Here is a 26,588-nt window from a genome sequence, read left to right on the forward strand (position 1 = left end):
ATCATGTGCTCCGCGTATGTTCGGGGATCCTTTTCATTACGTTATATAAAATCTGATAGCATTTTGATTATCCAATTGTTAAATGTTTGACAATTTTAAAGCTGAATGGAGTAAATCGAATTATCCGGTGTCCGATCAAATATTTCTGATTGATTGTAAAATTTAGCAAACAGAAACTGAATTTCGTTTTTAATTTGATCAAAGAGGATGATAAACACAATTCTTTTGAGATAGCCGAGAAATATTTGATAAACTTTGCATTTTCTGGACGCTGCCTAAACTTGCATGTACCCATGCTTTCGCTTTTATCAGCATCTTCTCTTTAACCCATCTCGATAAATTTACCTTGAATGCAAAGTTATATACCTGGCTTCCAATACATACATGTACATTATTTTTGTCATTGAAAGTTTTTATTTAAAAAAAAAAATCGATGATATTAAATAGCAACATTATTTTAAATGAAAAAAAAAACCCTAGAGAAATAAGAGACATCAAACATATGCTGCGAAATATGGCTAATTGCTAAACATCCAGATAGTTGACAAAGGTTTAAGTAAATAGTTTCAAACCATTTGCTGTTTGAAAAATGAATTTTAATGGCGATTAAGTGAAAAAAGTGCCATTTTGCTAGAATGTGTCCCGGATTATAGATCGAGGCAGGTATATTTTAAGTATGTATGGCGAAAGTATGAGGGTCTTTTTTTTTAAAAGCGTAGGCGGTACAAGGGCAATTACAGATATAGCGATTTGAGAAGCAATCGATAGAGGGTAGAAACAGAGCGAAGTTGGAGAATTTCCGGATACAAGGTGTACGCTCGTGGAAGACGTTAAGCAGGTGCGAGAGCAGTGTTTACATCTCCGAGTGTTTATTCATGACAAGTGATGTCTTCCTTCGGACTCTTATTTCCCGGATTTTGAGGTAAGCGGTTTACACATACGGTATTTTGTAAATTTTAGAAGTTCGTCTTTATTCTCTTGTCTTTACTTATGAATGCAAAAATATTTCCTGAATTAAAAAAAAACATACAAACAAACTAGACGATTAAAAACATAATGTGCTTATGGTATTTTAACGTGGGTTTCAAAAATATCTTCTGCAGAATTTTTCGCAAATAATGAGGTATGAAAAAAAACCCCCATAAAGCACTCTTTAGAATCCAAAAATCGCATCAAACTTTTAATAGTATCAATGATGGTATTTGCATTCGTATTTATTTGAAGAGCCTTTAAGCGGTGTCTCAATCTTTAAAACTATGTTGAAGTTGCATGTATGGTACACCTTTGGAGCATTCAAGGAAGTTTATCACGTGTATTTGCATACAAATATTTGAGAGAGAACAATTTTATCTCATACAAACCAGAGAATGCGACTCTCCTCCGGCGAATATCGACGTGTGATTACTTTCAATCATTCACATACATGTAGCAAACTGATGTATGAGGTTGTTTCTTCTGGGCGGGAGAGGTATGTGAAGTATAATATCGAACAAGTGTACATGGTTTTGGCAAAATTAATCTTCAGCGTGTAAGTGAAAGAAATGTACATTTTGATTGGATCTCTCTCTCTCTCTCTCTCTCTCTCTCTCTCTCAAATTCTTCTTCTTCTTCTTCTTCTTCTTCTTCTTATTCCCGAAAAATCAAAGGTACACCCTTAGCTTGTAAAATTCAGTATAAAATATAGTAAAATTACAAAATGCAAACATGCAGCGCTAGATTTCATCAGAACAACACAATAGATTTGTGTCGATTTATAATAGTTTGTTTGATGCGAGTTTCTAAAAATTGATTAAATGTATTATGACGAACCCTTGCTCTAATAGGCCGATTTAAAACGTCGTTATGAAGAAGACTAAAAGCATCGTGATGCAGTTTTGTCATGGTGACCCAAAGCTTCGTTTACGGGCGGATAAATCGGGCATGGTATTTTTTATTATTGATGATAAAATGTGACAGCATGAGGATATCAATCAATGCACCTATTTGATTCTTTACGATTAAAACAAAATGCAGCCTCTCTCTCTCTCTCTCTCTCTCTCTCTCTCTCTCTCTCTCTCTCTCTCTCTCTCTCTCTCTCTCTCTCTCTCGTAAGACTTTGGTAATGAAACCTTATCATCAACTTTCCAGACCGAGCTTTTGATGATTTGATTTAAATCCCCACAAAACTCTTAATCTAAGAGGTAGTTTGATCAGATAACGGAATTTAAAGCTAACTTTCTATCATAATCATTTATGCAAACACAAAAGCTATAATGTTAGGGCATGGAATAAAGGTTTGATATTTGACAACTTTAAATATTGAAAATTCGCTCGATTGTTTTGAAATTCAACGGGTTTGTTTAGTCCCATTAGATAATTAGATCTCTCTCTCTCTCTCTCTCTCTCTCTCTCTCTCTCTCTCAATCTATCTCCCCCTCTTTCTCCTCTATCTTTATAAGATTTTTGATATGCATCGATATCAATATTTATAGTCCTTTTTGCACAATAAAGGGCTTTTATTTTAAGAAGTAGTATTGATTGGAATGCAATTTGCTATTTTGGCATGAACCACTGATATTGTCTCTAAAACAATAGTCTGCAATAACGTTATCAAAAAGGTTTTTTTTTTATTCAACGAAAATTGAATTTTAAAGTTTGATTACATCTCAAGTAGAATGAAAATGGAAATGCATTAGCAACTGAAATGAATGGTCAATAGATAATAGTGGCGATATTACCGCGATAAGCAAATAACTACATGTATACGAAGGAAATATATTTGTTATCTTTTGAAAAGTAAATTTATCTAAGGTTGTAACAACGTCAACAAATAAATTTGTAGTCACTTCCGAGCGGAAATATTATCCTCCATTCAGATTTTTTGTCTTTATCTCTAAAACATGCAAAAAGAAAACCTGTTTTAAAAACCTCAAACATATAAGATTATGATCAATATCTGAGATGAATAAAAAATACAATGCACATGTTTTGACACCTATTCCCTTCACAATAGGCCTAACTTGAATGCAATAAGAAGCCTTGTTGGTCATCAGCATAATGCATTTACAATAATTGCATCACAATTGAAACAGGCATTACTGCAGCATGTCTAAATCTTAGAATTTAAACTCATGGCATGGGGGAATCAATGGTTTCGCCACCATCAAGATGTGATAGATAAAAACGCTCTGACGATGTTTAAAGGAAATCGGTACATGTATTTAAGCGTTAAAAGTTTCGAAAGGTCAAAACACGCTGGTTGTTGCAAAAGAGGCAAATTTTTCCATCAATAATGAAGTATGGCGGATGATTGTTGTTAAACCACATGTTTATGTTATTTTTACACCTGCTGTTAATTACTTCTGTTTTTTTTTAAATTTTGATTACAATTGGCGTGGTCCAGAACCTGGTCCAACTAACGACCAAATAACCGCTACTATCAAAGGGAATGCTTGTGTATGGATGGTTATGTATAATCAATTCTGCTGGAAATAAGATGCCTAGAACAAAATAATTTGATAGACATCTGCAACAGGCTTAAACAAGCATTTACTGAATGGGTATAGCTTTAATACTGAGGATAAAACGCAACTGAATATGCGGCATTTGGAGGGGAAGATTTTTTTTATAATAAAAATACATATCTGTGTTCAACATCACATCAATTAGATAGTGATTTAATCAATTAACGGTGTGGAAAAACTGATTAAATGATCCCCGTAAGGAAATGGGGCTCAAGATATTGCAATTTGGATCGTGGCTAATGGATTTTTTCTCTCTCCCTAGATATTCTTTATTCAGAGATGTGAATTGCATCTCGGAGATAAATTGACCCATGCAGTTTTAACCATTTTAATGGGATTTTAGTGTTTATTGTCGAGAACCGTAGAATAGGCCATAAACCCATATCTGTTTTGTCTCCTGGTGAAAAATACTCTAATTAGAGCTGACTTCACAACGTTGCGTTTGCAACGAGAAATAAAACGCTAAATTCATTTTAAATCTATTTTATGTCTCAAAGCAATTTGAAAGAAATTGCAGGTCAAATAAATTTAAACTTTACTAAGAGTATAATATATATCAAGAATCCCGCTCATTTCCGTCCATGTTTTCTTATCCGTTAAAGTTGCATTTGTAGTTCAGTATGTCCGTAAAATCTTTAAAGGCAGTCGGTGCAATATCGATATTATTTGTCTCGTCAAAATAAACATGCAAGCTAATTTCCGTATTGTACTAATAAGATAAGAAACTTGGTTAATCACGGAGAAGGATTTTTAACTTCAATGCTATGTTGATTTTTGACTTTTTATTAGATTTGTACTGTTGTTTAACTGACTTTCAAAATAAAAACAAGAAGGATATTTTTAAAATATTATTAGAATATGGCTATAAATATTGACATGTTGAAACTAGCAGCAGTTTGATTTGAAGTTGTTCAAGACAGTCGGTGCAATATTGATATTCGTCCAATCAAAGTAAACAACCTAACTCATTTTTGTGTAATGAAAAGAACAGGAATCAACAGAAATTAAAGCAATATGAGCTGCGATTTTCATGTTGAAATTTCTTTTTACGAAAAGGTGTTTTTCTTCTAAAATGACCAAAAAAAAATCATGGTTTTTAAATTCTGTAAGCTGTATTTTGGTGTGAAAAGTCGTTAAGAAGCCTTAATTGGAACAAAATTGAATTATTGTCGTCCTGTACAAAAATTGGATTGCTATTTATTCCTTATAAGAGCAATCTTTCTTCTGACAAAAATTTATGAATTTTTCAAATTTTGTTCACCATAAAAGTTTAAGTAACATGCAGACTTATCATACTAGCAGGTTTCTGCAGCAAAATAAATTTTTAAAAAATACAGCTCATATTGCTTTAAAGTATCCTTTAGATACAATGACGGGGCATTATAGAATAGGAAAATATTAAAATATTAACAACTTATACGTCATGTCGAATCTGTACTTTATATTGGATTTTATCACCACTGTAGCGTAAATGACCTTCAAAACAATCTTCATGAATGTAAATATATTAAGTTAATAAAGAAAAATCCTTGGGGTTCTTCCAATAAATACTGACGCGCCGAAACTCACAGCAGTTTGATTTGAAAACTGCAAAATGCCAAATTTACTAAATTGCAGAAAAGCTGCTAAAAACTGACAAGAATTTGTAGCTGGTATTTGTCAGAGAGAAGTATTTGTTCTGAGTCTTACTGGTACTTGAGAACCATTAATATTTACATAATTCTGTTATTGCATGTCTAACGGTATATCGTCGCTTAAGTAATTAACAAACATACAAAACACTACCAGGCACGGGGTATTAATGTGAACATGAAAATGCATGACGGATAATATAATCTATTGTTTTGTAATTGTCCAGCTCGCTTATGAGCTCAGAATTCTTATTGTAATAAACTTTTGGCACTATCCCAAAAGCAAAAGCTTAAATTATAACTCGACGTACTTTTCTTCACCTTTTGGTGACTCAATATAGGAAAGACGCAAACTTGTTTTACCATTGGGAAAATACAAGACCCTTTTTTACCAATGAGAAAGGATATAATTGGTAAATCTGACATCTCTGATCAATTCTCAACTTAGAATAGAACCATTTTAACAAGACCTTGGACTTTCGGTTGGACGTAGCTATCTATTTCTTGCGTCAAAAAAGTTAAAAATGACGCGGTTTAAAGCAAAATGTGCACCGATTGCGTAGTATTAGCCCAAAAGCCAGACAAATCTTGTTGATTTCAAAGAGCCATGGCTGAGTGACTAGCAATGAAACAGACAGGCCTAAAATTGCTGTTTGGCACAACTACCCAAAGTCCAAGCTCTTGTTAAAATGGTTCTAAATCCATTTTTTGTACACAGTACAATACAGACTCTTTAAATCTGTATTTATAGCTATGCCTTTCCTTCAACATGGTGAGACTGATGGCGGATGAAATATAAAAACACCTCACGCTATATAAAAATCATTCCGATATAATATGATATAATATAAATTAGATACGATATTAACATATGGTCATTCAAGATCATGTGATTTCTCTATGTGAAAATACAGTAAACAGTTTTAATTAATCAACATCAACGAATAATGGGATCCTCCCCGAAAAATCCGGCTTATTTAGAAAGAATACTAGAGTAGACCATTATATAAATAGAGCCTGTTTGGGAGGGTAACTGTTGAAATGACACCCCTCGAAAACCATTGTCAACCGACGCGAAGCGGAGGTTGACAATGGTTTTCGAGGGGTGTCAATTTCAACAGTTACCCTCCCAAACAGGCACTATTTATTTTATTATACTGAATGTCTTAATTTTAGAGAAAATTTTACTGCTTTTATACAGAAATAAAGTGAATTCTACGGCGAACCGTACGCGCATAATTTACGCGCATGTAACAATTCGTTGTGTTACCCGTTGCCAAGTGTGTTGCTAACGCTGAGGGTAATAGAACGGATTACCAACTGCGTCTTAACCAATCAGATTTCAGTATTTAACATGAAAGTATAATAAAACAACTTATAAACCCCCTCAAACATTAATAAAATAAAAACAGGGAAACCAAGGAATGCTGTGGTTTGATTAATATTCATGGGCATTAATTTTCGTGGATTAAGTGAAACTCGCAGTTTCAAGGATACGTTTGAGGTCGTTGCCAGTGATCCTATCAATACAATGAGCTGTTAGATTTTGCAGTTGATAGTAAACACCAATTTTCTTGAATCAATATATCAACGAAATTGGCATTTAGCGCATATTGACGAAAACAATTTACTTAGTGTTTTTTCGATTACAAAGGAATTTCTACTTTTAATTATCCTATTCCCAACAAAGATCATGTTTTCAATTAATATATGGAAATATAATATCGGTCTCAGTAGGGCCCAATGTAGACATTCAAGTTCATTTAATCAAAAATCATACAAAGAAACATGTAACACATTGTATTGACCGTAGGACAAACAAGATGACCCCGGTCACTTGTACGAATCCTAATTATTAGGGTCTTCCGTTTCCAACGGAAGACCCTATTGTTTTTGTTAGGTTTCTTTTTCTCTATTTTTCACTATTATTATTCTTTTTTTTCTTAACATTTTTCTTAAAACTCAAATATCTCAAATATGCTACAATGGATTTTTATGAAAATTTCACGAATAATACAAAATATCAAGGTCTTTTATCATGTACATTTTTGTTGATGACGTCACTTTCAGTCGGCCGTTATATTCGTTTTTCTTTTTGTAAAAAGTGATCTTGTCCTCCCTTTTTCGCAAAAACGATTAAAGATAGAAAATTGAAAGTTTCAGGAATTATAGATTTTTGAATTTCTAGGACCGATCAGGTAAAACTACGATCGTCCGTCACTTCCGGTCCGCTCAAACAGCATTTTTGGAAAATTGCGTTTTAAAATTTTTTTAAATCAAATAATCTACAATTTTTTTTCCATTAGAATATGTTTTAAACTTATCAAATTTTGATATGAGCAGGTCGTCCGTCACTTCCGGTCGTCACCGGAAGTGATTCTAATAGTTCGATTTTTGGAATTTAAAAGCATATGCGTTTCGTTGACATTTTTGTACTGAATACAAAACTAAAAACCGTTTTAAAATCGGACAACGCATTGCAGAGATATTGAAGTTTTAAAAAATGACGTTTTCCGGAAATCTGCATTTCGCAGTGTAGGTTGAAAAATTAGTTTAAAAGGAAGTTAATATGATAGTAAATCGTACCAGATGTCAACAGTTTAATTGAACCCTATCAATTCAAAATCAAACGAAAACCCCACTTACTGCTCGCAACAAGGTGCTTTCAGGTAATTCAGGCATTCTTGAGAAATTAAGCGTCAAAGTTTTGATGCGAGAGTCTGAGTAGCTCAGTCGATAGAGTCGTGGACATGGCCTAGGTGACCCGGGTTCTAGCCCCGATTGCCGCAAATTTTTAACTATTTTTCGCTTAGATCTACGATTTTATCTTTGAAGTGATAAGTTTAATTTAATCTATTCAAAAATCGGACGGAAGACCCATTCGTTGCTCGCAACGAGATCGTGTCTAGTTTTGATTCTTTTTGTCCCCTTTCTGATCTAAGCGTTTATGACATTTGGCCTGACCCTGGCCTTGATATGAACTGTATACACTACTGTACGTAAACTGAATCTATTTAGATATAGAATCAATAATTATCTAATTTTACCGTCATTGCTCACACATATATACCGTTAAAACAAATTTGCTACATAGAGCATGCGTGCGTTCAGTTCCAAAAAAGGGCCACGACTCCTAGTCCTCTTACTGAACCCAGTCAAGTACTCGATTAAAATCTATACATGTAGGTCGAATACTGTAAAATGATTTATGTTTCTAAATAAAATTTTGTTCTCATCTCCCACCGGGGGAAGGATCATAAAAGAAGTTTAAAGATGGGGAAGTGGAGTGGTCATTGATGTTCAGGATAAGCGTGGCCTCGAAATTTATAGACACTTCTGTGGAAAGTTCCATCTTTTACATACAAGTAATTACCCTCATTGTTTGAATATTGACCAAAGATGACGATATATACTTCAATCAAAAAGTCAAACAAGAAGAAAGATATTTCAAAATCCTTTGAACTCAGAATTGTAGAAACAAACACTCGCAACTTCTATGGCATTTCTGGTAGAACCCGGAAGGTTTCTGCTATGTGTTACAAACGAAAGGCCCGAGAAGTTACGATTTTATAGTGTGCCTCGGTCATGACCATCGGATGACCTATTACTCACACAATGCTGATGTCAGGCACTCTCCAACAAATATGTTGAAATCTATACGCCACGCGCCTTCAATCTTTATAAACGTGATGATCATCTATGTATATGTCTCTTATTCTTTTACTCTGACCACTGTTACCCAGATTAATTGAACTGTACTTATGGTACTTATGATTAATATTACATTTAAAATTTGTCTTAATTGTCATAAAAGTATCTGTCTAACTTCCCTCTTCTCAACAAACTGTTGACGCAGAGTTTCATAATGGCTTATTTTGTACGTAGCAAATGTATCAAGTTAGTGTAACAGTTGTAAGTATGCCTAGTTTAATACAGAGGCTCGCTAAACCTCTCTGTGCCGACTTTATGTCTTATCTCACTCTCCGCAGCACTATCTGTCTCCGTGGCTGAGAGCCGGATACTCCGACAACTTGAATCAATTTGACCGAGATTTGAAGAGTTCGTAATAAGAATCATTTTCTAAATATTCCTTTTATCTCCTCATGGATAATGATATAATCTTTTTTCATAAACTTGAAAAAATGAAGATAATTAATATCACTACTTTACGAGATACACTAGGTTTATTTCTATTTTAACGAATGCAAGCTGTAAATATGGCGCACAGTTTTCGAGTTCCGTAGTAGAGCAAAAATGATTCGTATAATCAATGATAAGTAAAAAAAAAAGTACAACAAAAGTTGCGCCTTTCAAATATCGACCAACCCGTTTCAAAGAAATGGAGATTTCCGCTTTTTAATCAGGCATGTAACTATTGGAGTCCATCAACTATCTTTTCGCGGAAAACCGACCTTTTTTCGTAAATTTATGTACATATGTAATACAATTTTTTTAACGATTTAGCCCCTCAACTTTTTGTCAGATTAAGAATATGAGGATAGGTTACATGTAGATCAAATTTCTAGGTAATGATTCCCACCTCAAACCCCCCTCCCCGGATTTTAGGATTTTGAGGCTTGTTATCTTTTTTTTAAGGGTGAAAAGGGGTGGGTGGGTCTGGGACGCTTTAAAAATGAACGATGTTCCGTGCTTGTTTAGTTGTCTGCTCGTGAAAATGATGTTACACGAAATGACTGCTTTTTGTAACGTCTCAAGAACAGCCCGAGACAGACAACAGTTGACAAAAGGAAATTGACATGTTTCTCTGCCACGGTTCAAAATGAATTACTGTCAAAAAAGATTTCCTGTTTAATAACAGATCACATCATATTACGAGGCTCTCGGTGGCGAGAACTGAACTCCTTCAAGAGCTATATTACTGTGTGCGAAATGTCGACCACTCGCCCGTCAATTGTAAGATGCTCCAGCAAATTAGATAGGTCGAAAAGGTTATTTTCTGCACCAGACGCATGACATGCAAGATACCCCCCTCCTTTAGTCGATTCCCTCATAGACACATTTCATGCTAACGTAGATGGATCAATCTCTCAAGTAATGTTGCACTTTCTTAGACCATTTTTACTCCTCCACGTGCTACTTCGAATCGTTTCTTGGGATATAGCGTAATAACGTTATTTCAATCGTCGACGGTAAGTATCAGATGTATTTCAATTTTCATATCGTAACTCGATTAAGTGTATCGAGATGGGGTTTTACTTGAATCAATAGATTCACCATTTCTTCTGTCTAGGTGCAAGATAATCAAACCGAAGTCTGAGCTAAGAGTCGAAATAAGTGGGAAAAACTATTATGGGTTGCATGCACTGCTGCTATAAAAATGGGATCAATAACCTTAACTTTGAGTATCACGACTTTTCTTTCTATGGAATTTTGTGTAGGTTAATATTTAAAAAATGTTGATGATATATGTAAGTTACATTTATAAAGTAATTGATCATTATATCGAACTTCTGAAATGTTTTTAATGTCTTTTCTTTAAATGACACAATTTACTGATAAGTGTTTGTTTCCTTAAGCAATTTTGTAACGATGTGACAGTTGGTGCAGGGGTTAGTTGGAGGTGAGTTGTTCTAAAAAAAAAAAAGCCTGCAAATTAGAGATAAAAACTTCAAATTTAGGATTAGCGGGAAATAATTAAACTTCTTTTTGTGGGGACTGAGGGTGCTCTCTTTCGCTAGCGCACAGGACTATGCAGGATTTGCATTTAACGTTATTCATTGCGCAGTAATGATTTACAAATTGGAAAATCGTTGTTTGTACATGTATGTTAAGTGGGCTATGTATTTCACAGTAGCCTGTCAGAAGCTCATGAATAAATTTAGTTTCATACTGAGCAAGAGGAAAATGCAATGAATTTGGCGAGGGAGCCAGAGATGGGGGCAGATGTCTACCATGCTCCAGCTGTTCAGTGCTATATAAAAATCACCCATGTTCGTAAACTGTTTTACGATTATAGATAGGTTAATGGTTGCTTTTATAGTGCTCCTGATGTGGGTGTTGCATGAAATGCAACGTTTCATTTTCATGGTATCAACAAAAAACAAAAGGCTGAAAAGATCGTTCGAAGAGCGGAGACTGTGTGACTTTTTCTAATTTAATTTTAAAACATATCATTCATTTTAAAAACTTTGAGTTAGATTTGTACTAAACGATAAATACGACAAATTTTCACTCGAATGAGTAATAGGGCTTTTGTTATAAACCAATCTTACTATCATCAAATGAAACACATGCTTCCTTGTATTAAAGCAACGATGAATTTTTACTTATTACTTTTATAAGTCGATTTGCTTTTTAACATTTGCCCAAACATTGTCCGGACAATTTATCGCCTTATAACTCTTTTGATCCCATTGTTTAGTTTTCGGTTTTATTGATTTAAAGAATAGATGTTTGTCTTATTAAGTATAATACATGTAGCAATTAAACCTAAATATATTTCTTCCAAAAGAAAGTTTAGCTGTGTTTATTTAGAAAAAAAAATGGATTTATAACTCACTGCAGTGATATGATGGATTAAAACGCATTTCATTCTACATGTGAATAATAGTGCTATTTGGGTTTTATTTAAGGAATAGAGGACTGTTATGGGGATAAAAACACGAGTCATGATTCCTTATTACCAATATGTACATTTTAAAATCGTACTTATCATTAAAATCATATACAATTACGAACCAATCACGTGATGCATTGGACAAACCAATTTAAGGCCTCTTGCCAGTCATCGTTCTGTTGAACCATAGAACAAAATTTTATTTGAAGTTCATGATGGACACTTTTCAAGCGAAAAAGAAAAAAAGAGGACTTTTTTGTATTTAGTATTCTTATGTGGGGTTAGACAAGAATACAACTCAATCAATATAACAGATTCGTAAAGAAATAAACAGAGGTCAAAACGAGGTTGCATTGATACCAGTCCAGATTTTAAAGTATGCCCTTAAAGTGCAGCATCTGAGGTTCAGACAACAAACCACCTTAACCGCCACATAGATTTCAATTAACCAACACTAAACCAACAATAGCAATACTATTTCAGGAATTTCTTGGCTTTTCTTACTCTTTATTTTATCAATAAGACCGAAATAATAATGTTTTCATACATCATTCTAGCTGAACATGTATTATTCTTTAGATAACTAAGGTTATCGGGATGTCTGTTGGTAGCAGGAAGCAATGAGATAACCTTGATCCGCGTTCAAGTACAAGTATTACATGTAAATATTAGGCTCAAAGAGAGAAAGAGAGAGAGGGAGGATTATGAAGGTGACGACATTTTGTTTTACTTCCTGTCAAAAAACCTTTACTTTTAAAATCAAAACATCCTTATCAAACATATCTTCTAAAGAAAAAACATTAATTCAGTCATGTTTTGACAGCATGGAAATAATAACTTCCGGCATAGAATTAGCAATATGGATTTTATCCTTCACCATTCATGTTACCAACATTCATTCCGTTCTTACTTCCGATGTATATTAATTTAGCTGTTACTCCAACTTACGCGGTTGCAATTGCCTTTCTTTCAATTCTGTTTTTCAACAGAGGGGCCTTTCTGGTCCAGTAATTGTTATCGATTTTGGTGTTATAGACAGAAAGATTTTGTAAATTCCATCTGAGCACCATTTTTTGAGCCAAGCGTCATTAATTGGAGGTTTTAGCTCTTTAGAACAACGGATTTCTTGCCAAAGTAAAGTCTTGGATCAATAGAAACTTAAAACTTACTGGTGATCTGCTAACTGAGGCATTTTATTGCACGTACAATTTTTATATATTTTTTTTTTGTCAGCCAAGTAGACGCATATCTATATTGCATCGACGCAAGCATATCGTTTTACATTATCATTATTATCCATCCATCTTTTACTCTGAAAACAACTGGTTTTAGAACCATTTTAACATAGCTTGGACTGTGGGTAGTTGTGTCAAACAGCAATGTGACGTAGGTCTGTCTATTTCATTGCTGGCCACTCAACCAAGGCTCTGTGAAATCAACAAGATTTGTCTGGCTTTTGAACTACGCAATCTGTGACGCAAGGGTCCTATCGAAAGTCCAAGGTCTTGTTAAAATGGGGGTGGGGTTGGTGGGTTCAATAAAGAATATTTTTTATTATAATATTACTTTTCTTCAAACATCATCCGGGCTTTTTCATCCAGTTATAATTACAAGTCACGAAAGTGCTATTACTGATTCCATCTACTGACAGCTGTAACTTCACCATCAGGCTGTTGCCTTAATGGGATCAAAGAGAATGGTGGCTACTGTACTGATTTATATTGATGGGTGATTATCTGAATAAAGGAAAGTGTTCGGGTCAAAGAATTGATCAAAACTATCCCCATCATTGAAACTTCCGGAAGAAGTGGGGATTACTCGTCTTCTCCAACAGGTTAGAATCGATTTATTTCTTTCAACATATTTTGTACACTTGTTATTCCAAATTGAGACACGATAGGCTTCGTTTAGTTGTACGTCAAAACGACATTATTTTGAGTTTTCCTCATGTGTTCATATAAATCAATCAATACACCTTTGAACTTTAAATTTCTTTACTTTGGAATTAAAAATATATGGACTGGATTTTTTTTTCGAGCAAAATATTGTATGTCACGTGACAATCACGACGATATGACGATATCGAAATCGATATTATAATGACGCATAATTGTTCATACAACTGTTTAAACCTTTGCTGATGTACTGAAAATAGTATCGATGCTGAATCGATATCAATACGATATCGTCGATATGGTCGATAACTGGACAAATATAAGCTCTTAAATGTGTAATAATGTATTTATCTAGTATGTCAAACGATTATATTTATTGCACACAGAGGTGTCCAATATAATGTTCTTAATGAGCAAACTTCCGTTATCTATGATATACATGTTTTCTGTTATATTTAACATTTATAACATGTTATATATAACATTTAAAGTATACAATTTGTTGATGATTAAAACTTTTTATATAGATCCATTTATATTGTATATAAGATAACGTTGATATCGACGATATTAACATCGATGTCAGGTTTCTGAAGTGTACGAGGGTTGTCCCAAAATAGCGTAGAAAGGACACATAATCTATAATCTGTTCACTGCAATTTCATTAGACTTCTATTTTTTTCTTAAATGACCCTTTGGCAAACAATACTGAAAAATTCAAATCTGTACTTTATTTATTTCTCGAGAAAATAAATAATTATTAACAACAAGTTTTGTCAGGCGGCGCAATGTGCGACGTCGAAAATTTCCGGTTTTACGTTGTTGCTAAACCCTCCACATCGTTTACGACAACATTTACTTTTTATTTCCGAAAAAGTCTGTCGATTGGTAAAGTCAGTTACACTGTAGCTCATAATGAATGTCGATATCGTATACGACATATCACGACTTTATCGTGTTTTGAACTTAACTCGAGAAAAAGTCTATGATTTGTTTAAATGACCACTGAAGTAAATGCAAAAAATCCTTTTACCAGCGGCCGGATGTCATTTATGGCTTTAGAAGGAAATAACTCAAGCGGAAGTACGTTGTTTGAAGTAATTTATGAACAGGAAGTATATGTAGCAGAATAATGTTCTTAATTTTTCTTTTTTATAAAAAGTTACAAGCATTTTTGTCAATCTTTAAAAAAACATAACTTTTCTTTGGTTTGAGGATTTTCCCTATTTCTTATTGTCTGATTGATTAATTACATGTTTTATTATTTTGACTTACAAACATTCCTCTCACACCTACATGTATATATCCATTCGATGTTCTACAATCCAAACAACTATGGGAATTACTGGCGTGATATTAAGTTGACGAAGATCGGCGATTTATGGACAATTTGTAAATGTCGGTACCCAATGAAACAAAAATTAATAGGGCAATCAGCCACAGAAGAGATAACATGAATTGCTAAATATTCAACGTGCCAGGACTCTCCTGGACTCTTCGGTATTTCTCCATCAATAAATCCAGAATCATAACTTGTGACATTTTCTTGTGAATTGTAAAAATGATTGTTCGACTACGGCTACAGGAACCTTTTGAACTTTTTATATGGGGGAGGGGGCACTTGTATTTTTTGTCATGATAAACAATTTCACATCAGTTTTAAACCCTGCATGATAGTGAACATGTATTCCTCAATACATGTACCAATATACATAATATGTTGTAGCATATGTTGTTTTTTATCATTAAGAAATATGGACCCCTTGTCATTGACATCAACAATGCCAACTGTTCATAAATATATTGACCTTCTCATTAAGGAAAGTTTATTTCTTATTTGTGTTATTATAATGCATAATTCATTGATGGGTTTGCTTTTATGAAGAGAATTGGCAATTTTCTTTTACCATTTCTCTGTATAAATCTTAATTTGCTTTTTATGGAACAGCCATCAAGAGTCCACATAACTGTCATAATTTGATTAATGGACATAAAAAAGCATCCTAAATTAATTTTCTTGTCGTGTATTCTCAACAAGCTTATTTTCTCATTTATCATGCTGAAATATTGATGATATAGATATGCGTATTCGATCATCCAACCTCAGCTATGTCCCTTGAGACCACTGATCAAAATATGGTTTCGACTTTCCAAATCAAAATGCTAATACATGTAGTTGCACATTTCCAGTTCTATATGGTGACATATGTAACATAACAGTTTTATATGATATACATTTGCATTTGAAAATAGTTTTGTAAAAGAAAAAAAAAACAAAATGTCATTTCTTTGTGAACATTTTTCAATGTCAAGAGGTTCTATTTGACTGCAATGTCACAATGATTATTGCACCAGGTAATGGTTTGCCCGTTGCTTCATTTAGTAATATAAAGCACAGAAACTAAACGTTCGTGTTTTGAGATGATTAATATTTCTCAAAGGTAAATTAAAAGTCAAAAAGTTAACAGGAAAATGAACTGAGAAGCTCTCGTGTTTTACTTGATTTGATCACGTAATCAACCTAGTTCAATGCCAACCGAACAGGTTCTAATCTCCCTTCTAATGAAGAGAACATATTAAACCCTGGCAGGCATTGGTGTTCTAATCTTGGTGACATAAGCATTTCTGTACCCTTTTTTTTAATTGACCAACTGAATATAATATTGACATAATAGTATACCCCTTAAAATTTTTATTTTTACTTACATTATTATAAATAGATAATACTATATTAAATATCAATAAAGTTTCTTTATTTTGATTATGTATGGAAGACATATTAGAAGTTAAGAACACGTTTTTAAAAGTTTTTGTTATTTTTTATGTATATCAAAATTAAATTTGTCACGTGTTAAATTGTACGTGACACAATTTTGGCACAAAACGTGTAATCAGCAACAAATTATGTCTTGGCTCGTAGTTCGGTTCAAAATTTCAACTCCGTGACTTAGCACGCATCCTCAATACTATCCATTTCTCCCTTTTATTTTGATTGAAATGTTCAAAGCGAACATCAATGATTACGATTTCCACATCAGTGATAAATTGCAAAGCCATGCCCCATCATAGCTCGCATATTGGTTGCTAAGGGAAAAAAGAGGAACATGGCACACCATTAATCATTTCAAGACATAGAAGATGCGTTCCTCAATAACTCAATAAAATAACTCATGCCGAAAAAATTAATTCACTTTCCAACAAGGAAAAAACTGAAGGGACATTGTAGTTTTAGATCACCTGACCTTCGACACACGTGATCAGCACGGTTTTTTTTACCACACGGTATGTTTCCTTTTCATATGCATTTCATGTAATTTAAAAAATAGATGCTTTAAAGGCGTTTGTTTCGGATAACTCGAGTCTAACGCAAAGATTATGGTAAGTTTTAAAATTCGGACTCAAAAGGTACAAAATTGACGGGAATTTGATCTTTGTAAATACTTACGTTTACATGCATATGTGTAGAACTATTTACAAAGGGGAAAATCAAACTTTTAACAAAGGCGAACATTTTTAGGAGATAAAAATAATTTAATAGCTTACGCAAAAATCCAGCTTCTAGGTATTTACAACCCTTAGGTTGTTGAAAAGCGCATGCCTTTTTGAACACAACGTCAGTCCCATCACGTAAACGTTTAGTTGACGTTTGAAGCCTCACTTCTAAGAAAAGTCAGCCAGACATGTTAAACGTCGATCAAAAATGAACATTTAAATTTCTGTTCACGTGGTTTGAACGTTATCGGTGTATTAGAACCATTTTAAAAAAGACTTTCAGTAGGATGTAACTATCTTTTTCTTGCGCCAAAACAAGTTGAAATGACGCTGTTTTCAAGCGAAATATACACAGATTGCGTTGTCTTAACTCAAAAGCCAGACATATCGTGTTGATTTCATAGAGCCAAGGCTGAATGGCCAGCAATGATATGGACAGGCCTACGTTACATTGTTGTTTGAAACAACTACCCAAAGTCCAAGCTCTTGTTAAAATGGTCCTAAATACAAATTCGACCGAGTGATTTAAAAGTTCTATGAAAGGTTAGAAACGTTGGCTACATGTATAATACATAGATTTGGATTTACAATTCTCAACTCGCATGAACCAACAAAGTAAGAATTAATTAAAATCTTTTGATAAGCAAATGAAATGGATGCAGCTTTCTGAAATCTAAATATTGAAGAATGGGTATTCGGTGTTACGCTTTACAAGTAAAAAAAGTTGAAAAAAAATATAGAAGTTTGGCCATCTAATAAACCTTCGTTTTTCTATGACAAGGGAAATAGCCCAGGAGGAGGAGGGGAGGCCACCCGTGGTCAGCTTGTGGTCTTCATTTATGCGGATTAACATGATGGATTTTTTTCTCGTCGCTTTCTTCACGGAATCTCGATTCTGACGATTCACGCTGATTTAAAGACATTTTTCTAATTATAAGCATTGGCTATGAACGTTGAGTTTGTTGTTGGATACGATGAACTCTATTTTCCTTGTTGTATACTGTACATTACACTTTTACACTCCCTTTTTCACCCCCCCCCCCCCTTCCTACTAGATGAATCAATATAGATTTTTATCCTCAAATTGAATTAAAGAAAAACAGAAAACGAAGAAAACCCTTTAAACAGTAGAGAAAACTCATCCAAATGTATATGAGCAAAACAATCTATTAGCATAACGAAAATGGGTATTCTGTAAATTCAGGAAATAACGAGACAGTGTATGTCCTGGTGCAAAAATAAGCAGTTATCTTTTAAATCGATTGTCATGTCTTGGAAAAAGCATCAAGTAAACTTTTAAAAATCGTAACTGTTTTAATAAAAAGCACATCTACTCGACTGAGTAATTGGTCCTTTTTAACTCATGGCAACTTATACACTTAATTACAGAATGTAAAGTTTTTATTAGATTTGTTTTAAGATTGCATAATTGCATAATGCATAATTGCATAATACTACTCAGAGGTTTTCCTGATATAAGAATATTGAAAATCAAGATACCGATTGAACTACATGTACCATACATAAACTTTTTAAAAATTTTAAACAATATATAATTAATCAGTATCAGCCCATAGATTGATGAAAAATCCATGTATTGTGGAAATCTAGCATAATGACTCTAGATTTCTGCCAGAAAAAGCAATATATTCCTTAGATGGAATTTAATGGAAAACTGGATTGTGAAATAAAATTGCACAATATTGTGGTCTATATAGATTGCATAGATCATCTACAAGAGTTAAACTATATAGTTTGTTTGTTTTCATCTTCAGTTTTATTAAAGTTCCAACTTTTAAACAACCCTATACATTACCGTATGGTTACAATCGACTTGCTTTCACTCGAAAGATAATTTAAACAATAGAAATTGACAATGTATTTGAAGAGCGTCAAGTAGACAAGCTCGACGTACAGTATAGGATATAATAGCCCAGCGGTAGCGCAACATACGCGATTGACCTTCTGTTGCAGGGGTTGTAACTTACAATGTGAATTACATGCACCTGTGCCATAATACATTTAGCATCAAATCATCTCTCCATCGAGCAGAACAAATTCTATCCGGCAGGCATCGCGTATATAATGCACAAAAACTCGCTACTAACTTAGCCCAAAGGCAATTCATCGGGAGGGATAAATTATTCAGCCTTGAATATAAGATTTGGAGAGGGATTATGGTCAATGCCGCTTCTGTCCCGGTATATAGATGGTATCTTTGTGGACATTTTTCCTCTCGGTTGCATTGAGTGTTAACTTTCTTTGGAGTTCCAGGCCTTTGTATAACCAAAAGAGACAAAGATCGACAACTGGATAACCAGATTATTCATACCCGTTTGACTTTACAGGAAATACGTATTTGTTATATCATGTTTTTTTTTACTTAACTGTGTATACAAACAAATTCAGACAAAGATCTTTTTGAGGTGGACTGAAAAGAAAGAACTTTAAATTTTCTATTGCTCCATCGCACATTGAATTTGCAGAAGAAAACTGGGGCACTCAACTTGATCGCGTATTAATGCCTGAGAAAAAGAAGACACAATTCTGTGGTTATTTATAATTGGTGTATGGAAGTTCTCACACAGTTTTATTTTTATGCGTCCCGTATTCAGATTTTTTAAACAAAGGAAGTTATATTTTCTTATGCTTCAGAAGTTTGTTTTAAAGCAATACTCACTGTTGCACATCTTTTAAATTCCTGTTATAGCAGTGATTTTTTTAACTCGACGGATACCGTGTAAAAATACAATATTTTACAACATTAAGCTCGCTTGTTAAATCGAAAGGTATGTACTACGTATTTGAATTCTTATAAAAATTTTTGTATTTTTCTGAATTTTCAAATGTCAAAATTTTATTATATAATAATGTACTGTATATTTCACAAAATTTGACAGTTTTACTGCTTCAAATAGTGTAAAATTAGAATTAAGCGTAATACATAATGAATCCGATTTCTTTCTATGGTAAATATCAATATTGTCAGTAAGTTTTATCGCACATTTACTGATACACGGAGGAAAGTGAAAATCGATTCTCTCCCTTAGGCAGCAAAAGCCGTGAGAATCTGTCGCTAGATACGACATGATAATGTACAGCACGCATAATAAAACTGCACTTGGTTCGCTGTAATCAGGGACGCATAATGTATTTTTCAGGATTGTGCATTTGAATGCTTTTAAAAAAAAATTAATGTACCTTCTCAAAAATGCATAAGGACTTACTTGTATCTATTGCACTTTACTTTTACAAATGATTTAATCAGTTTTTAAAAGAATAACTTTGTACATTTTATTATTTCACAAGATACAGTTCAACCTCGGCGTTAAGAACTAAAATATGTGTGTGTGTGTGGGGGGGGGGGGGGGTGTTAAACCATGCGTTTTAATTTTTCCTTTGTTGAATGAGGAATGCGTGTAAGTAAGTGCTCATCACATTCGACCCCCCCCCCTTTCAACACAGGCTACAATACATGACGAAATGTGCACTGACATTGTTAGCATTAATTGCTTCTTCCGTTAAATATTTGCACTGTGTGATGACAAGTCAAGTGCTTGTATGAAGTAGCCGTTGTATGTTATTATTTCCGAGACTCATTGTTTACATCTCGCCCGCATGATGCGCTCACTTAAGAACAGAACACTGTTTACTTGTATTTACTAAATCACAGCAGAAAAGAACAAAAAAAAAAAGCAAGCAAAAAACAACTGCTATATTTTTTGAATTTTTTCTTTCTTTTATTCCATAGACTATGCACGGTACATACATGAATTTACGTTCACCCTTACCCACTCATCACCGGCTGTAGAGAGAAAACAGAGAGTATTGATCATTTCGCGTACTACGTCACTAAATTGAGAGAAATATAATTATGGGATGTAGACTATCGTCGGCAGAGGGCGATGAAACCGCGAAGGCAGGATCGCTGACAGACGTCAATGAAATAATGGCGGACGCGCTCCCGGACCCAGCACCCCCCGCACCGACGGACCCCCGGCTACCGTTAGACGCTAGACAGGTGTTTAAGCTGAAGAAATCATGGAAAGGAATTAAAAGATGCATGGCAGATACAGGGGTGGAGATGTTTATCAGGTAAGCATTCCATTGATATATCGACATTTTTTGCATGCATTCATGCGCGTGTGCAAGGAGGAGAAAAAGTTGTGTAACCGCAACACGCGTTTTAATTCACTGATATAACAACAAAATGAAAATGATTCAAGGTTGAACACTCCATATTTTCGTTTGATCGATCCAAGGAGAAAAACCAAAACATGCTCCTCTGCTTTTACACTTGTTAAGCCTGGCTTGTTAAACCGTTGAATGATGTCTTAATTGTTATCACTGGAATGATAAGTGAAACAGCTTCAAAGCCCCTCTCTTTTCCAAATGGCACAGATGGAAACAAAAGCGTCTGTTCTATTAATCAGGTTCTCTCTACCTTTACTTTCAAGATCTTTAAGCATGCATGACTAGGTTATTCAGACTGAAGCTAAAGAATATAGATTTAAGCATCCTCCAATCTTGAGCTGAGATAAATCCAATTTGGCAGGCTGGCCAGGCAACATCGGACATGGGCTGTCATTTTCATTAAACGTGTACCAACAGCCAGTCTTGCTTATGTCAGTTTGATGTTGGAAAGTCGTCTGAAATTCGTGTGAAGTCATCTGCAAAAGCAACCATCTCGAGCCGGAAGTCGGGGTTCAGACGAACTGAATGTGCGAATGACTGTCAAAGAGACGTTTCATGTTAGTTATGAACTGCTTGCAAGTTTTAAAATCAAAGCATGTGTCATTACTTCCTGTTCATGAATTCTGTATATTTACTTGCTTCCTTTATCTGGACATGCCAGTTTAACACCCCCCCCCCCCTTTACCACCAAATTTTGTTTATAAAGTTTATATAATCTAAATCAATGTAGTAAAAAAAAGATTAAATCGATAATGTTTTGTAAGGTTAAAAAATTAGTGGAAACATAATAATTTGACCTTTTTTTGTTAAAACCAAAGGAAACATCTCTCTTTTCAAAGTACTGTCGAACTCATCGCCTATAGTCAATCTATACCGACCGAGTCAAAGCCTTCTTATTCTTGTAAGACCAGTCAGACTACTACTCCCAATTACAAGCAGATAAAGAGCTAGACTTCTTAATGCGAAAAGCTTTACGCTACAGCGAATATGACCACTTACTGGCCGTACATGCATTTGCAATCACTAAGCTTATTAGTAAACGACAGTTATTGCGAAGTTCTCGCCGCCATGCCAGTAAGTTGATGTAGAATGGCTTTCGAAAATTTGGTATTGTCATTTGATTAACACTTCATAGTCATTGTGTATAATGAGACGGTTGTCTCTTGAGATGTCAGTTATCATTTTATGGTGCCTCTCTATGGTAAAGTTATTTCTCTTTCTCATACGTATATTTAATATGTTTCTCAGAAAGCTAGGAAAGAAATATCGCCTGTAATATAGCAGTGGGCTTTGACGTTATTGATTTTATACCGCTAAAAATCATATTTCATATCTTGGTAATATCATATATATCTACTTAAAATGTATCAACTAAAATATTTAAAAACAAATCTGGCTTCCCTTAAATCAATTGATCGATCGTACAAAATGTGTCTAAATATCAAATGACTTAATAAAAAAATTGCTTTTTGTCATCATTTGGTTCGTGTATCAAATTTTAATGTTCGAAACATTCGTCCGTATAGTACGCTATTCCAGTATTCCCTTGAAATCAGGCATTATATACTGGTGTCCATTTAATCGCTGTAGTGAGGAACCAAGGGTGGTAGAACGCGGCACCTTCTCCCTTTAAAAGCTGTCCCTTTGGCAGTTGGCAACCAATCGATATGCATTGGGGATGTAAGTTATAACGCAAGGACAAAGCCCTTGTGAGATTTAGCCAAGATGACACATTTAAGTCTTGTCGTTTCTACGTCTGTCAAAACACTGCCAATTCTCTAAGCCATCCACATCGACTATTTTGTTCTTAAATTAAAGGCGTTTTTCATAATAACACTACACGCAAATGTATTATACACATACCACATTTTTTTCAAAGTTTGTTAAACGCATTCAATATGTGCACGCTTGTAATTACCGTGCCAGCAATAAAGTATTGAATATTTTAAAATATTGCGATTTTATGTTGACAGAATTGAATATAGATTAATGGAACTTCCGTCCGTAGCCTCGTAAATGAAGGCTGAATGGTGCTTGATTAAGGATAGATTATGTTCTGATGTAGGGGACGTGAATAATGTGGCAGTCGTGGTTCATATTGCCATAGAAAATATTCATAGATAATATCCATGAACATGTCAATTCGGTGTTTAAGGAATCAATACCATTTCTCTTCTTGGCGACTGCAAGTATTTTTTTCACAATAGATTATATTGGTGTGTTATATTTTGGTCGTAGGTCAGCTGATTTTTCAGTTAGTGATATATAAAGATTTTGTTTTATGCGTATAATGCATAATGTATGCAAGATCGTGCTGTACAGTATATACAAACATAACGAACCTGATAGGAGAAACAACAAAGCAGGTTAAACTTCTTAAATTACACGTACATTCATGCATAATGTACGAGGTGTGGTAGAAATACGTTGTATCAACAATGAACGAGTTCCCATTTGATACTTTTATGTGGTGTCCTTCGCTATTGCCTCTGTAGAAAGACTAATATGATTACCTTATCAGACGTTTGCAATGGTACGTATGTGGGGTGGTTCACTAATTGCTTTATGGTGTATCTGGCTTGTCGACTTATAATCATGGTGCTGAGTTTTGGCTGCAGAGTTCAATGATATCATGTCCACTGGCACCAGATGTTTTAAACTCTTAATGAAAAAAAAAATCATTGAAAAGAAACGTTTAAAACGGCAGATGCCTGTGTTCATGTTTTAAAATTGGATGTTTGTTGTGGTGAATGTTGGGATATGAGTGTGGCGTCCGTTTTAATTATGTACCCTTCTTCTTATTGCATATGTGCATTTTACGTGTATTTAATTTAATTTGCTTTTTTCACCAAACGTATTGATAACTAGTATACTCCAACAATTTATACATCTGGAGTATTTGTTTAGATTCCGTGTCTATTTTCGCTCACCATGCGAAGCAATGCACATTGATGTAAAGCTCTCAAATGACCCTTTCGGAGCTCTTTCATTTGAAAATTTACAAAAATGTCTGTTAAAATCAAAACAAACACACCAGCTGGATGCATTGTTGGAACAAGTCGAATCCATTTCGTGAAATGCACATAAAATAAAATGCAGAAACGATGTTTAAGCCAAAGCACGAACGAGGACGAGGCAGACAATTATTCAGATTTTGATTGCGACAATGCTCAAATGTGAGGAGCGGTTTTCCAGACATGAATTGTGAAGACGTCAAACTTAATATCAAGCCGAGCTAAATATCAGCCGGAAGTTTTGTCCGACAGGACCAAATACCGGATGTCGACACATACCAAAGACCGGAAGTCGTTGATGGAATGCCCTTTCCTTTACTGTGATCGCTCCAAACACTTTTATGAAAGAGTGTCATTTTATTTGTTTTCCGGATAACGATTATTCATTATTTTTTTCTTATTAATTATTTTCAAATTTTTCTCAAAGTCTCATTTTGATCCGTTGGTTCTTTTTTTTCAAATCATTAGACTTAATTAGAATTTACACCTAGTAGATAGCAATGACGTTGATCTTTAATTTCTTTTGATCCTTTGTATTTTCCAAAGATATTTTAAAATCCTAATTTGAAAGAGTTTAACAGTCAGATTTCATTGTGTTATTGTATTTTTAGCATCGATTTTTTTTTCATAAATGGTTCATAGCTACACATGTAGTTAAGTTTAATTAATTAGACACACTTGCATGTAAGCATGTCATGTGTTTCATTGTACTCAATAGAGTCCTTGAATTCCATTTTTCAGTTCAAGCTTTGAAAATAAAGCACTCTCGAAAAAATATAAAAGATGATCGACCTAAAACTGGTACCTAAGAATATTTCAGATTATAGAGAAGTTTCAAAGATAATTGTTAGATTTTGCTTGAGACAATTTCATTCTCTTTTCTACTTGTTTGCAATTAATAGTTCGTTAATAAGTTATAACTCATACGGTTTTTAACTAATCAGACGACAAGCCTAAGTTTTTGTGTTCAATCTGATGCTGATTGTTCGCCAATGTTTGGAAAGACTAAAAAGGAATTATTCATTGAAAAAATTGGCATCCGTTTGGAATGTGGAATATAGCACCCAATCAATACAGGGTTTGGGTTTTCAAATCGAAGGGACTTAAATGAGTCAACGTCGCGGCAGCGCTTTTCCATATTTTCCTGCACTATTGATCCGCCTTAATCTAACAATTTGTACCGAGATAAGTTTTTGACAGATGGCGCAAGAGGCCGATATAAATAAAACAATCAATGTTTTAAAAACATTTGTTAGCTAAGCAAAAGATTTTGGTGTTCGTTTGATGGTGAATCTAGCCCGATTTTAATCACGTGGACTTTTGCAGACGACAAAAAATATCTCTATTCCCTTAGGGAATAAGTAATCAGTAGAGTGGTTTTTATTTTACGGACATGTACTCGTTAATTGAAATTCGACACCATGTAAGTGATGCTTCGATCCTTAATCAACATTATTTAGCAATAATCTCAAAAGAAAAAGACCAAAGTTTCTCAAACAAAAAAACGGGCGATGGAATTTGCAATCGATAAAGAGTACTGAAAAGCAACGAGGGTTTTTTTCCTCTTCTACTTCTTCAATGTTTTAATCTATAGAGCTTGATGCTTGCTATAAAATCCATCTGTTACGGGATGTTTGCTCAGATGAGAGATTATGAGATCTACACCTAGGAATCGAAAAAAATTAATAATTGAAGGGCTTTTAACGGAAGTTTACTCAGAGATACCGGTAGTTATTGTACAACAAATTGATTTTCCTTCTGGTTTTAAAAGATTTCTACATTTTTAGACATGTTTGATATTTCAAAGAAGTCGAAAACACGACTGTGAAGCAATAATAATAGCACGGATACCACGACACCACTTTAAAAAAAATAAAATTCAAGCTGTTAAAATTTAATCATGTTCTGAGCCTGTCTTTTTTGTTTTATTAAGCAATGTATTTAATATACCCATACTTGGAATACAATCTGAATTTAATATTGTTTCGTGATATGTCGCGTTTTTAAATCACATGTACATATGCCTGACAATACACTATGGAATACCCCCTTTCGCAAAAATGAATATTTACACAATATTCTATCGATCCATACAATGATAGTTTACTGAAATGTCACAAGGAGAGCACTGCTTTCTTTATCACTCCCTATAGCTCTTCTATCACATGTTTTGCTGTTATTTTCTTAGTAACTGTTTAGAACAAGATGTTCTGATATTCAAAACAAAACTGTTTCACTCAATCCACACTTTTCCACAAATGGAATAAAATGTTATTCCTTGT

The 26,588-nt window shown here is 34.1% G+C and overlaps 1 protein-coding gene across 3 annotated transcripts in view; it reads left to right on the top strand.

Annotated features, from left to right (window-relative positions):
- The first annotated feature begins 765 nt into the window (after positions 1-765).
- Positions 766-26,588, top strand: part of LOC128177362 (myoglobin-like) — a 32,102-nt gene continuing 6,279 nt past the window's right edge. The window contains exons 1-2 of one of the 3 annotated variants that reach the window (XM_052844050.1): positions 766-922; positions 20,850-21,193. In XM_052844050.1, coding sequence (XP_052700010.1) covers positions 20,973-21,193 — 221 coding nt within the window. In that variant the 5' untranslated portion in view covers positions 766-922; positions 20,850-20,972. Of the gene's footprint in view, positions 923-10,266; positions 10,285-19,173; positions 19,888-20,849; positions 21,194-26,588 lie in introns of those variants that run through there. The other 2 variants (XM_052844053.1, XM_052844052.1) reach the window with 2 other exon arrangements.

Source organism: Crassostrea angulata, chromosome 3, assembly GCF_025612915.1.
Source record: "Crassostrea angulata isolate pt1a10 chromosome 3, ASM2561291v2, whole genome shotgun sequence".
NCBI classification, from domain to species: domain Eukaryota; kingdom Metazoa; phylum Mollusca; class Bivalvia; order Ostreida; family Ostreidae; genus Magallana; species Magallana angulata.